The sequence below is a fragment of the Sinocyclocheilus anshuiensis genome, unplaced genomic scaffold, assembly GCF_001515605.1.
Source record: "Sinocyclocheilus anshuiensis isolate Anshui unplaced genomic scaffold, SAMN03320099.WGS_v1.1 scaffold871, whole genome shotgun sequence".
In the NCBI taxonomy this organism is placed as follows: Eukaryota; Metazoa; Chordata; class Actinopteri; order Cypriniformes; family Cyprinidae; genus Sinocyclocheilus; species Sinocyclocheilus anshuiensis.
In genome coordinates this window covers 236,292-251,721 of record NW_015542392.1, presented here as the reverse complement: position 1 = coordinate 251,721, position 15,430 = coordinate 236,292, and the positions used below count along the sequence as shown (strand labels likewise).

The 15,430-nt window shown below is 34.9% G+C and overlaps 1 protein-coding gene across 2 annotated transcripts in view; it reads left to right on the top strand.

Annotated features, from left to right (window-relative positions):
* LOC107692800 (signal peptide, CUB domain, EGF-like 3) overlaps positions 1-15,430 on the top strand; it is a 121,520-nt gene that overhangs the window by 56,055 nt on the left and 50,035 nt on the right. For both annotated transcript variants that reach the window (XM_016491996.1, XM_016491995.1), the window contains exons 5-6: positions 9,549-9,695; positions 11,899-12,015. In XM_016491996.1, the coding sequence (XP_016347482.1) occupies positions 9,549-9,695; positions 11,899-12,015 (264 nt within the window). The remainder of the gene's footprint in view (positions 1-9,548; positions 9,696-11,898; positions 12,016-15,430) is intronic.

The following is a 15,430-nucleotide window of genomic DNA, read 5'->3' as shown; positions in this document are numbered from 1 at the left end:
TGTTTCCATCATAGCAGGAATGTGAAGAAATTCAGAGACATTTTGTGCTCAATTTATGCTTTTTGGAGATTTCATGTTGACGTTAAGTCACATATTTACACGCTGATTAAAATGTCTGTGCATTTGCAATAAGAAACAGTGTTTGTGGCATATTTAACTTCTGTAATGTGATGTTTTTTGAGTAAAAAACCATATTCATTGGTGTTTTGAATGGAGAGGAGAGGGTGAAGGCTCTAAAATAGTGGTGATGTACAAAAAAAATGCACAAAAATGTCTGGTCTTATTGTGCACAATTTCTGGCATGAAACGACAAGGGACAATTAATGCAAAAGCAAATAATATTTTTTATTTCATGTTGAAATCTGATTAAGGTGATTCAAGCAATTGTATTTTTTGTAATAATAATAATAATAATAATTATTATTATTATTATTATTATTATTATTACTGCTATTGTTATTATTATTATTAGTAGTAGTATTAATATTACTTACAATTTATAAAGTAAATTAATATATATTTTCAATTTACAAATTAACATATTTTATTTAACATACATTTTTAGTTATTATTTTTAGTAATGTAATTAATGTATATATATTTATATAATATTTATATAATATTAATAATTTACATATTTACACATATTCAGCTTTAATAATAATAATATTTGTATTATTTTAATTCATATTTAATTATTATTATTATTATTATAGCACCAAATACATTTTAATTATGACATTGATTTCCAACAATAATGAACATAAGATAAATGAAATAAAATGCATATAGTGTTGCTTTCTTTTTCATAGTTTAGTAGTTTTCAGTAAGTAGTGAAAGTGCACTACAATTAATTCTCATTTTAATAATTATAGTAACAAAATTATTAATAATACTTTTAGTAATTATTTTATTACTTATACTACTTATTTATTTATATTATCTTATTTGTTTATTTTGTTTTATTTTGATATATTTTTTTATGCATGTATTTATTTTGTTTTATTTGTTATTTATTTTATATATACAATTTTAGTTATTATATTATTTATTCATAATTTTTTGTTTTATTTGTCTATCGTTTTTAAACAATAAGTCAGTTTTTTTCCAAAGTCAGTGAGTAAATAAATGCGATCTCACTATAAACCAAAATAACCATGATTTTTGGCATAATCAAGCATGTCTGATATGCACGTGCAATGTTTATACGTGTAGCCAGTTTGATAGAAACCCCGGAGAGCGCTTGCGAGGAAAACATGTCTAATCTGGTCATTCCGATCGCAAGTATCCCAGCGACGCGGCCTGCAGTTCACATCATTACGAAACCATGCGAGGATTGTTTCTGGAACGCATTCTGTACATTAATAAATGCATAATTGCTCTGCATCAAAGGTGCTCGTCACATGCAATTACAGCATTTCCAGGATTCCGTGGGCTGTGCAGAAGAGCAGATGCTTTTGATTCAATGCAATTCTATAACGGAGCCTAATCAAACAGAAATGCAAATGAAATATCTGTTTTCTCCTGTTCTATCCTTTTGGCCTTGTAGAATCAGATCTGCTGGTGTATTTGTTGAACGAACATGATTTGTGCTCTCTGGATAGATTGCGCTCCTCTGAATGTTGTTTGTGTGGAAGTGCTTGTGGACAGCAACCCTCCAGTAACCGCCGCTTTGTTTCCACTCGTTGGCGTTTATATCAAATTGTTAAATTTTGAATGCTTCGTTAGAATTGTTTAATTGTCCCGTGGCCTTAAAGCCTGTGGTTCGTGTGCAGATTTTGACCTTTGCGTCTACGTTCACCTTTTCCGCCGGATTACAGCGACTGTCGTCAGCTGAGACGAGTGTTTTCAAGCGTTTTCCTAATTAACATATTTGGGAAATAAGTTCGCTAATTTGTTATTTAGCATAAAATACATGTTCTGCGTTAACAAAAGGTCTTTTCTTTTTTGACAAATGCTCAGTGAAGTGAGGTGTTTTTGCTGGTTGTCAACCGCGAGGTTTTTAGTTCTATATTAATTTTGTCATTTTTACAATCAAACATTTTTGAACATGTCTAAATAGAGTTTAAAACTCGTATTTGTGTGATGATGATGATGATGATGATGATGATGATAATGATGATGATGATTATTATAATAATTATTATTATTATTATTGTTATATTTTTGGCAATTTTGTTTTCATATTTTAAATTTTCTCATTATTTTATTAAAAAACAATAATTAATCATTTAATATTATTGTTGTTTAAATAGTAATATTAATAATATTTCAACAAAATTAAAATGTGTCTAGTTTAAAACCTGTACTTATGTGTGTTTTTTATTATTATTTTTAATTACTTCTTGTTGCTGTATTTTTTAAACATTTCTTTTTCATATTTTGTTTTATTTCATTATTTTATTCTATAACATTATTTATATAATATAATATAATTATGATATGATATAATATAATTGAAGATTATAGAGTTTGAGATTAGATAGATAGATAGATAGATAGAAGAAATAGTCTTAGATATTTGAGTTCAGCTCATGAAAAATGGGGGCAAAAACAAAAGTGTTAAATAATAATAATAATTATTATTATTATTACTATAACAAATCACACAAATAACAGTTTTATATTTCTTACAATAAGTTTGATAATAGAATTTAAAGGTTGATCTTGACACATGCAGTCAACACTACCTGAAATAAATGAACTTTTCCACGACATTCTAATTTATTGAGCTGCACCTGTATGTAAAAATTGTTAAATGAGCACTTTAATATCGATTATGATATCTTATATTAGATAGTAGTTTATATAACATGTTTATTAGTTTTGTCTATGAAAAACACTCTGAAACCTGTTCCATTAATGCTTTAAAAAGTCCCAGGGAACCACACTGTTTACTCTGTTCTTGTAAATCGCAGTAGACTGGCCTTAATATAGCAGACGTTTTACAGTATACACTCCATAAATTACATTTGATATGCTTCAGGAGCAAGTGTTGGGCTTTAATTGTTCACAGGTAGTAGTATTTACTTCATGTGTTAACCAGTGAAGTGAACAGAGGAGGCAATATGTTCTATTTATTTGCTATTTCTTTTCTTTGTGTTCTAGCTGCATAATAGGTCAGTCAGAACATGAAACATTTTCTGTGCCGTTGAGCGTACTTTTGATATGGCCTTTTATGTTTGTTTGGAAGCAACCCTGTGTTACACAACGCACACAAAACGCTCCGCAGGTTTGCTGTTTGGCTTGTGGGAAAAAGCACGTCAGTAAATGAAGTCTGTATGGTTCATGGGACGTGAGAAGAGAGTGTTTACACATCAGCCAACGACCAATCAGTGCGGCTTTTCACTGCGCCAACTCTTCCAGAAAGGTGCTAAAAACATGAAGATTCCTTGTAAATACAAGGACGTCAGATAGCATCCTTCATGTCAGATCACTGTTATTGTTGGCAAGCCGATCTGAGATTCCTGAAGAAATAACGTTGCTATTACTGTGGTGTTTTTGCCTTTGCTTTGTATGAAAAAAAAATGTGCCTTAGGCTCCTGGTAAAATATTGCAGAGAATATTCAGAGTTTCCGAAGGCAAAAACTGAGCTGCTCTGAGATCAGTGAAAGGAAAGGCCATTATTTGTTCAGATATTATGTATTTTGGATAATATGATATATGATAGCTACCAGTCAGAGTCATTTAACACATGATTTCCCTCCAAATTTCATCAGTCATGCAGTTTTTTACTTGCTCAGCAATGGATCCTCTGTAGTGAATGGGTGCCGTCAGAATGAGAGTCCAAACAGCTGATAAAAACATCACAATAATCCACAAGCAATCCACACCACTCCAGTCCATCAGTTAATGTCTTGAGAAGCCAAAAGCTGCATGTTTGTAAGAAATGTTTTAACTTCAAACTGATGATTACGGCTAAAATACGAGTTAATAATCCATAATAACACTTCCTCCAGTGGGAAAGTCAATGCCCTGTTGTCCTCTCACATCAAAATCCACTGAAATATTTGTTTAGAGCCATTTTGTATTGTTGTTTTTTTTTTACTTGTAAACAGTGTTTGATCCCGTGCATATTTCTCTCCTGATTCAGACAAGATGACTTTTATTGAAGAAAGCAATATTATGGATAGAGTACTCATAGCTGGAAGCAACAGTTTGAAGTTAAAATGTCTTAATGATGGATTTGTTTCTTACAAACACACAGATTTTCACTTCTCAAGACATTAACTGATGGACTGGAGTGGTGTGGATTATTGTGATGTTTTTATCAGCTCTCATTCTGACGGCACCCATTCACTGCAGGGGATCCATTGGTGAGCAAGTGATGCAATGCTACATTTCTCCAAATCTGATGAAGAAACAAACTCATCTACATCTTAGATGACCGGAGGGTCAGCAAATTTTCATTTTTTCCTTTAAGCAGAATAAGTGAAAGAGAACTCAGTGCTTGTTTAAAAGTTACGTGTCAGAATCTGTCAAGACACAAAAATAAACAAGCTTTGTGCATGTTTATTTTTTATAAACTTAAATTTATAATTTTTTTATACATTTTTATTAAAAAACATTCTGTCATGTATGACTTTTGCACATCTAATGTGGTATAATATGGTACATGTGCTATCCTAATTTAAAAAAAAACTGCAAAATTCTACAAATTATTGCTACAAAATCAGTCATTTTGATAAAAAAAACAATCAGTCAGTCAATCCTGGTGAGACTGTTTTATGCAGAAAATGTGAACAAAAGTTGAGTGGATTATGGGCCTTATAATAACATAGAAATGACTCTGAACCAATGAATCAGTGATCATGTGAATAATTCTCTCTGACTGAACAGTACAGTGTCAACCATATATTTCAGGCCTAAGTTCAGTGTTCTTCCACTCAAAATGGCAATTCAACCGTTAATGTTTGATGTGTCATTTAATTATCTGATGCACTTTCTTTGTTCTTCAAGACTTTAAGTCTTATAATTACGGTAATTCAGTCATGACGTAAGATGCAGCATTTTAAAGTTTTTAATGTTCAGTAATTGGAGTGAGTGCATTAAGATCGTTTGATCTGAGAAAATTAAATGCTGTTTTTAGTGCTCCACCGCTAATTCCTCTTCATTTCGCCTCAAACTCACGTCTCTGGCCGTCTCTCAATGAAGTGTCTCGGTGTATTTCGCCGTGTAGACGGGTTTAACAGGCTTGTATTTGTTTTAACAGGCCGGGGGTGATAGCGCAGACCCTAATCGCCCACTTTTTCATTCCCTTCAGATGGCTTTCCCATCGTTTTTCCGAACGCTTGTGTGAATTTCTTCCTATTTCCGATCAATCAGCTCCATTTGTCTTAAGCCGGGAGTCTCGGGAGAGATTAGAATAACGCTCGTAATGATAAAAACGGCAGGGCGTTACGGGTCGGCCTCAGAGGGTGGGCTACACCTCGGCCTGGAAAAAAAGGCTCATTGTATCAGCACTTGAGCAGTTTACTGCTCTTTTGGGTCCGTTTCTTAGCCCGGACCTGACCCGGCCGTGATGAATGGGTCTGCAGTCCTGAGGCTCTCCTGATGCAGTCGCAGAGGTCTTAGACCCTCGGTAAGTGATATGACTCGCTCTCCCTGGACTGTTTTTGAACTCGAACATGATTTACGTCTCGTTTTTTGAGGTCTACATCAAGTGACCTTCGCATTTTATGCAGCTTTTCCCAAAGCTTCGTTCTCAGTTTGCTCTGATTGCTCCCATAAAGGCCTTTAAAATTACTTCTCAACGCAAGCGTCATACGCTACTTGTGAAAAGCGTGGAAGATACAGTCATGATAAAGTGGATTTACGAGATTTAAACTGTGAAAATTCGTACAATAAGTAGTATGGTTTTTTTGAATGTTTTTCAAAGAAATCTCTTCTGCTCAGCGAGGCTGCAATTATTTGATTAAAAATGTAGTAAAAATAGTAAAATTGTGAAATATTATTGCAATTAAAAATGACTGTTTTTTGTTTGAATGTATTTCAAAATATAATTTAACCCCCACGCCCCGCCTCAAAAAAAACCCTAATCTTATTATTATCAATGTTGAAAACTATGCAAGCCTGTTTCCGTGAAACAAAATAATAAAAATTCGCAAAACAATTTCGCTCAATAAAAAAAAAAAAAATTGCGACTTTTTAATTCCACACTATAAATAAGATATTTTTATGAATTTATGTCTTGTAATAAAAAGGGTAATTATGACTTTTTATTTAGCTTTTTCTTTTTTTTATTTTTTTTTTTTTTGCAGTTTTTGCTTTTCTGACTTTTTTCTCGCAATTTTTGCGAGAAATCTTTTTTTTTTTTTTTGGATCACAAACTTACTGAAACATTTGCCTGATTTGGTCACATGCCAGATCTCCATTTCAATAATTGAGACTATTTATGCATAAAAATAGTACATTATCATTTTAAATAATTTGTGCATAACTTAAGTAATATTAATGAGAAAAGCCTTAGGCTGATGATACACGGGGCAACTTTTTGAGCAGTGTTGCTTGGGCACTTTTCCATTGAGAACGGGTAACAAATTTCTATCTGGATACTTTAGATCAGTCGTGGGCCCTGTGTCTCAACTGGTTGCCCGTTGACAGCAACATTGCTCAAAAAGTTTTCTCTCCATTTCAATAATTGAGACTATTTATGCATAAAAATAGTACATTATCATTTTAAATAATTTGTGCATAACTTAAGTAATATTAATGAGAAAAGCCTTAGGCTGATGATACACGGGGCAACTTTTTGAGCAGTGTTGCTTGGGCACTTTTCCATTGAGAACGGGTAACAAATTTCTATCTGGATACTTTAGATCAGTTGTGGGCCCTGTGTCTCAACTGGTTGCCCGTTCACAGCAACATTGCTCAAAAAGTTTTCCCCCCCGTGTATCATCAGCCTTACTGTATGTGCAAAGTTGGACATTGTCATGCAGACAAACAAAAAATGCATGCCATTGGAATTATCCCATAATTGACTGTGCTTTGAAAGGTCAGTAGCAAGCGGTTAAAGCTGAAATGATTCAAACTCTGACGGGTTAATGCTTCGCAACATTAACGTGAGTCATGTGAAAAGACCTTAAGTATCTGGATTCATGGAGTCAGTGGTTTACCAATGACAGAAGTTTCCTCATCTGTTTGTTTTACAGGGAATCGTGCAAATATGCATCACGTCGAGCCCGAGTCGTTTATTCTTAATGCACAAAGTTTGTCAAGACGTCTCATCAGGGCGATGGCATTCAAACGCTTGCTGAAACATCATCATTCACGGCTGTGGAGAAGAGATTTAGACCCAGAGAATGAATTAGAGAAATTGGAAAGTTCCTCACACACATCGGTTCACAAGAGCGCGAGAATAAAAAATGGTCTGATTTAGTTTTCTGGCAGTAGAAATGGAAAACAAAAAGTTCTAATTAATCAAAGTGATGCAGGCAGATGTGAAAGGTTGTGAATTACTAATTGAAACCAAAACGTTCAGTCCTGTCGCCCCTCTGTCCACATTTGTCAGCGGTTTTCATCTGTGGAGGGGAAAGGTTTCCTGTAAAGCCTCTGCTAAAATACTGCCCTCAGGGTCTGTGTGTGTGTATGTGTCTTAAGTTTATATTTCTGCTCTCAGTGTTGTTATTTAACGCCTAAACTGCTACATTTTATTAGAAGCATTTTGATTGACCAAACCTGTGAAGAGATGGGCTGTTTGAAAAAGTTACTCCTAAAAGCTGACTGAATAAACATTTCACAGATATGCACATTTAAAATGTACACTAATTGGCTATGTTGGGAATAGCATGCTACTTTACTGTTTTGACTTTTTCTGTAGTATGTCGATGTGTAATTTTCTGTATGCATGGAATACATTGGTGAAATGTGCAGTGTTGTGTCCCACAATGCAATGCCATCAATTTGACTTTTCATTTCCATGTGACGAAATGAAATTATTTATATATATATATATATATATATATACAGTATATATATAATTTAGTTTGTGCGTTAATTTGAGCTTTAATTTCATTTAATTTTTGAGCTTTAATTTAATTTAAGCTTTAATTCTTGAGCTTTAATATAATTTTATTTTATTTTATTTTATTTAAGCTTTATTGCGATTAATTCAAATGACTTTTTATAGGTTTAGTTTTAGTTAACAATAACACCAAATTGGATGCCAATAACATCATTATACATGCTCAAGATGATGAGGTCATGTGACAACAATATCTCATACTAACGTTTGAAATATCATTGCATAATGCATTTTGTTTCACATACTTTACAAAATAGTAGTATGCAACAAGCTGTAGCAAAGTTACATTTAGAATGTTACTAGTATTTTTCAATTTAAAGGAACACTCCACAATTTTTGAAAACATTGGTGAAATGTGCAGTGTTGTGTCCCACAATGCAATGCCATCAATTTGACTTTTCATTTCCATGTGACGAAATGAAATTATTTATATATATATATATATATATATATACAGTATATATATAATTTAGTTTGTGCGTTAATTTGAGCTTTAATTTCATTTAATTTTTGAGCTTTAATTTAATTTAAGCTTTACAGAAGAGTCCAGTTTTAAATAGGAAAAATATAGAAATTTTTTGGTCATTTTTGAGCGAGATGCTAACGGTCTAATCAGATTCAATTATCTATGCTAAGCTACAGCTAAAAGTGCTACCGCCAGGGAATGGATTCGAAAACGGTAAAACTCAACTGTTTAACTCTAGCCTGTTTAAAGTTTAAAATGAGCCTATTTTCTAAAATAGTGGAGTGTTCCTTTAATTTTTCATTGCTTTCAAGAACAAATCATTTTATCTTGACATGTTTTTCCTGTAAAGTTGCTTTCTCGAAGTTTGGCTGCGTATATACGTGACTCATGTCAGATAAATGTGATATAAGCTGTTCTCTCGTATAACCTTGGATACTGATGCTCCCTGCAGCTCTTTCTGCTGCTTTCCCAGGGTGCCGTGGGTCTGTTGACACAGATGCGTCCTGGGGTCTGAAGTCAGTGGGGTGCTTTCATTCTCCTCTTACTGTTCAAACACTGCTGAACATGATTCTGATCTGGGGTCAGGCAAAGAAAAGCAACACTCACCCGGGTTTGGGCTGGTTCTCTGGTTCTGAACGACTGGTAGTTTTCTCACCGAGCAGAACTAGACGTACGAACGCTCTTTAACTGAGCTGTGAGTCTTGTATATGCTGCAAACCAAACTAGTGTGTATATTTTAGTATACTGTACGTTCACAGGAATGTTTGTGTACTGTGTGTGCTTAGGCTCAGATTTGTGGGTAAACTGAAGGAAATCCCAAAGCTACTGTTCCTGAGAGTAGCTTAAATGTTTCCTAACCAGAAGTGACAAAAGTTTAAAATGTCCAAGTTTTTCTGTCTTTTTTCTGAGAGTGAAAATTTTGAGCCAATCAGAATGTTTCATTTTTTATATGCATATGCTCTACTGTTCAAAAAATTGAGGCCAGTAATATTTTTTAGGAAAATAATTCATACTTTTATTTAGCAAGGGTGTATATTTTCCTCTTTCTTTGTTCTGCAGTGCGTTTTAATGGAACTAAAGATGTGCCCACCTGCATGGATAAAAATCACGGCTGTGCCCACATTTGCAGAGAGACACCCAAAGGAGGCATCGCCTGTGAGTGCAGACCTGGATTTCAGCTCACCAAGAACAACCGAGACTGTAAATGTGAGTCAAATCACAGTTCATCAGCAAGAGAAATTACATGCACACTCCCCATGGGAATATTAGAAGCATTTGAGCATTTTTCTACCTTTTTTATGGGTGGGTGGATGGATGAATAATTAGATAGATGGATAGATGCATAGATAGTAGGGCTGTGCAATTAATAGCATGTGATTGTCATGCGCATCTCGTCAGTAAAGCCGGTTCTGTGATTAGTAGTAAATCTCCACCTGCTTTCAGATGGAGCGGCATTTACTACACAGAGTCATAGTTCACTGACAAGTAGGCAATATCGCGTTCATTATCGCAGATCGAATCGCCTGTGATTATGAACACGATTTTGCGTAGCTTGTCACTGAACTACGGCTCTGTGTAGTAAATGCTGCTCTATCTGAAAGCAGGTGATGGAGATTTACTACTAATCACAGAACCGGCTTTACTGACGAGATGCGCATGACAATCACATGCGATTAATTGCACAGCCCTACTAGATAGATGGGTGGATGGGCAGAACGATGCATCGATGGATGGATGGATGAATAAATGGATGGACAGAACAATGGATGGATGGATAGATGGACAGAATGTTGCATGAATGGGTGGATGGACAGAATGACACATGAATTGAGGATCGATAGATGGAAGAGTGAATGGATGGACAACAATGGATGGATAGATAGATAGATGGATAGATGCGTGGATGAATGGATACACAGAATGATGGATGAATGGATAGATGGACAGAACGACGCATGAATGGATGGATAGGTGGGTGGACAAAATGATGGATGGATGGACAGAACGACGCATGAATGGATGGATGGACAGAATGATGGATGGATGGGCAGAATGATGCATGAATGAATGGATAGACAGAACAATGGATGGATAGATAGATAGATAGATGGATAGATGCATAGATGGATGGGCAGAACGATGCATGAATGAATAGATGGATGATGAATGAATGGATGGACAGAACAATGGATGGATGGATGGATGATGGATAGAATGATGGATGGATGGATGGATGGACAGAACAATGCATGAAGGGATGGATGAATGGACAGATGGATGGATAGACAAAATGATGGATGGATAGATGGATAGATGGATGGATGGATGGATGGATGGATGGATGGATGGATGGATGGATGGATAGATAGATAGATAGATGGATAGATGCATAGATGGATGGGCAGAACGATGCATGAATGAATAGATGGATGATGAATGAATGGATGTACAGAACAATGGATGGATGGATGGATGATGGATAGAATGATGGATGGATGGATGGATGGACAGAACAATGCATGAAGGGATGGATGAATGGACAGATGGATGGATAGACAAAATGATGGATGGATAGGCAGAATGATGCATGAATGGATGATGGACAAAACAATGGATTGATAAATGGAATAATAGTTGGATGGATGGATGGATGGATGGATGACAGAATGACACATGAATTGAGGATCGATAGATGGAAGAGTAAATGGATGGACAGAACAATGGATGGATGAATGGATAGATAGATGATAGATGTGTGGATGAATGGATGGATGCACAGAATGATGGATGCATGGATGGATGGACAGAACGATACATGAATGGATAGATGGACAGAACGATGCCTGAATGGATGGACTGGTGGGCGGACAGAATGATGGATGAATGGATGGATGGACAGAACGACGCATGGATGGATGGATGGACAGAATGATGGATGGATGGGCAGAATGATGCATAAATGAATGGATAGACAGAACGATGGATGAATAGATAGATGGATAGATGCATAGATGGAAGGGTAGAACGATGCATGAATGAATAGATGGATGATGAATGAATGAATGGATGGACAGAACAATGGATGGATGGATGATGGATAGAAATATGGATGGATGGATGGACAGAACAATGCATGAAGGGATGGATGGATGGACAGAACGATCAATGAATGGATGGATAGACAAAATGATGGATGGATAGGCAGAACGATGCATGAATGGATGATGGATGGATGGACAAAACAATGGATTGATAAATGGAATGATAGTTGGATGGATGGATGGATGGATGGACAGAATGATGCATGAATAGATGGATGGACAGAATGATGGATGGATGGATGGATGGATGGCTAAATGATGGTTGGAAACGGTTAGTGATCTTTAATCCTGCTGTTGTTCTGGTTTAGTGACGTGTAACTATGGTAACGGTGGCTGTCAGCACATCTGTGAGGAGATGGACCATGGGCCCCGGTGTTCGTGTCACATGAAGTTTGCGCTTCACTCTGATGGGAAGACCTGTGTAGGTGAGTTACACCCTCTACACCACCACAGCACTCCACCTGGCCAGCTGCTGCAACTACACTCAACACTTCTGACAGTCTTTACCAGCGTTATCCAGAGGACTCTGATTAGACTTGAAAAAGTTGTCACTAGAAGACAAAAAATAAAGGCGATCGGTGACGTCAACCAAAAAGAAAATAGTTTCAGAGATTATGATGTTTCGCTGAAACAAATAATGTGCATTGATGAATTGCTTAGGGGTTCGTTTAGTTAATAGGGTTGATTTTGATTTCACATTGACTTCCTAGTGAACTCCAGACATTGTTAAAGCAAAAGCATTGGCTTCTGATGGAAAATCCGAACTTAATGTTCTGTGAAGTCCAGAGTTGATTTTATGTGGTGGAACCAAAGCTCCGAGCTTCACGCGACGTTCAGAACGTACAGTGAGAAATGACTGTTCTGTGCATCTCTAATGTTTTACAGTGAGCACATTGTCCTTTAGTTACGCGTCATTTACATGCATATGTTAGTGTTTCCATTAGTCTAGTCACGGAGGACGATTTACAGGCATTGTGGGAGCTATAAACTGAAAGTTGAGCGCAAAAAGACACTTACGCATGAGATATAGACTTGATGTATTTGAGCATATATCAAACTTAGGAAATAAAGATCACTGAATGTGAAGAGTTATGTGCTTTCCTGTTCTAGTTGTCTTTTTTCTGCTTAACCTTGCTTGCTTGATTCACTGAACACATTTCCCGTCAACTTTTCACATTATTAAAAAGCACTGATTGGTCATAATGCTGTTTAAAGCTGCAGTGTGTGATGTATGAGCCGTTAGCATCACTAAATGAATAAAGATTGTTTCTTTATAGTTGAATTATTTTAGTGTTTTATGATCCAAAAAATGACACACAGTAGCTTTATGGCCTGAATAATAAGTGTGTGTATGTGTGTGCCAATCACAGCTGTTCTGTACAACTCTTTAGCCAATCGCAGCTTTGCTTTGTATTTCTGCAGCCAATCACAGCAGACCTCTGTATTACTGATCACTGATTTATGAATGACTACCTGTAGCAATCCACAGCAGACTTGCATCTGTTTACACCAGGTCTGAATTACACGTGATGCTAAATTTGAATATCTAAGAAAATACCTAAATATCTAAAATATCAACAAAAAAAAAAAGTTTTTAAAAAAGAGAGAGAGAGAGATTATACGATGATTCATTGTTATGTATGTTTTATTTAGAGAGTAGAATGATTTTCTACTGTATATATAGATAATATATAGAAAATTTAATAATAATAATAAAATAATAATAATACTTTATTAATTTATTATATAATAAGTATTATATAATGATTTTGGTTAATGTGTCATTAGCATAATAATAATAATAACAACAACAATAATAATAATATTTTACTGATCATATCATATATCATAAGCTTATTGTTATTATTATTAATAATAATATTGTTATTATTATTACAAATAATAATCAGTCAATTATTGTTGTTGTTGTTGTTTTTAGATCAGTTATTAATTTTTGATTATTTGTCCTTAGCTTAATGATAGTAATAATAATAATAATAATAATAATAATAGCATGCTACTACTACTACTACTAATCAATAATAAATTATTTTTAAATACTACATTCTAAATGTATTGTTTATAAATGCATAAGATTTTTGTAATATTATTAGATCTATTAGCATTTCTATTTAAATGTAAAAAAAAAATAAAATTTATTGATATTTTGTTTCTCTCTCTTTTTGTACTATGATCTGGACATTTGTTGTGAGGTTCACCCATCATTTTTGTATTTTTGTTAATACAAAAATAAATATAATAATATTTAATACTTTGTCGTTTAGTCACGTTGAACTCAAATGCCAATATTACCGCGAGTGAGCGACAGAAACTGATGCTCATAAAAAATACACTTTTTATCTGTGTTTTTTGTACTCTGAAGCTGAAAATGGATCTTGGGAGCGTCGGCTGTAATAGTTGGAAAAGTCATAAAACAAGCGGCCCCGCAGACTTCAGGATGGCATTATGAATCCTGAATTAGCAACCGGCTTCACATCCGGCCACATCCAAACAGAAACACACATGCACACGCTCTCGAAGACAGAGCTTTAAAATCAGCATTTCAGCATTCAGCCTCAAAGTCAGGGAACTTGTTTCCCGAGTGAGCGGCGGTTAGTTTGGCTTCTGATGTGTTTCTTGCACGCCTCTTTTACTCTGGATCCAGCTCTTATGTCAAGGTCTCACTCAGACGCCCTATTATTACCCCTCCGTTCCCCCCGAAACCTGCCAGCAGCGCCGCAAATGAGATGTCTGGCTTGTCTGACGGCCCCCGAAGACCAAACCGAGCGCTCTGCTGAGTAAAGCGCAGGCCGCAGAGGCCAGAGGGCTGCGGTGAATCTGTCAGGGTCGCACATTTCCCCCCGCAGGATTCCAGATCGAGCCGCTTGCCCAAGGCTGGGCTGCGGTCGCCGGGTCGCTCTCTCATGAGCTCTAATAGGCCAGAAAGCCACAATAAAACAACCTGAACTTATTAATGAGCCCCTGTTGAGCGATGGGTTGGAGTCACGGAGTAATTGATGTGGCCTACCCACAATCCCCTGAGGAGATGGAAACCGTTCGCATGATAAGAGAAGGTGAGGAGAGAGGCTGGATGGATGTTTCTTCAACGACAGGCACTTCTGTGTCCCGGAGGTCGAGTTTTAGAACTTATGACTGATGAAAGTCACATTTAAACTTTCTTGGAAACTTTTTACTGCATGCCTTTATTATTTCTTGCTACTTTTTAAATGCAATAGTAAAATATGTAGTGTTAAAAAAGTATATGTCTATATATACTTGAAGTATGAAAGATTTTGATGTTTTTGAGCCTTTTATGCTCACTGAGGCTGCATTTATTTGATCAAAAATACAGGAAAAATTATTACAATTTTAAAAAAGTTTCTTATAGTTTAATGTATTTTGAAATATACTTTATTTCTGTGATGAAAAGCTGAATTTTCAGCTTTTCAGCAATTTTCATCTTGTCTTTAGTGTAATAGTAATAGAACTCTTTGTAAAATTACAGATGTTTTTACTGTTACTTTTAATCAGTTTAATGCTATTTAATTTAATAATATTAAGTTAATAAAATTAAATATTAAAATAATTTAAATATTATTTTAATTTTAATTTAGTTTAATTAAATATTATTTATATTATTATTATTATTATTATTATTAAGAAATAAAACAAATAAGAAATTAGCAAAATAAAACAAAAAAGTTATTGAAAATATTTCTTTGTATTTATGGCCTAATAATAATAATAATAATTATAATAATAATTATTATTATAATAATAATAATTATTATAATAATAATACTTATAATATGTCAATTTATACAATTTATACAATTTTGG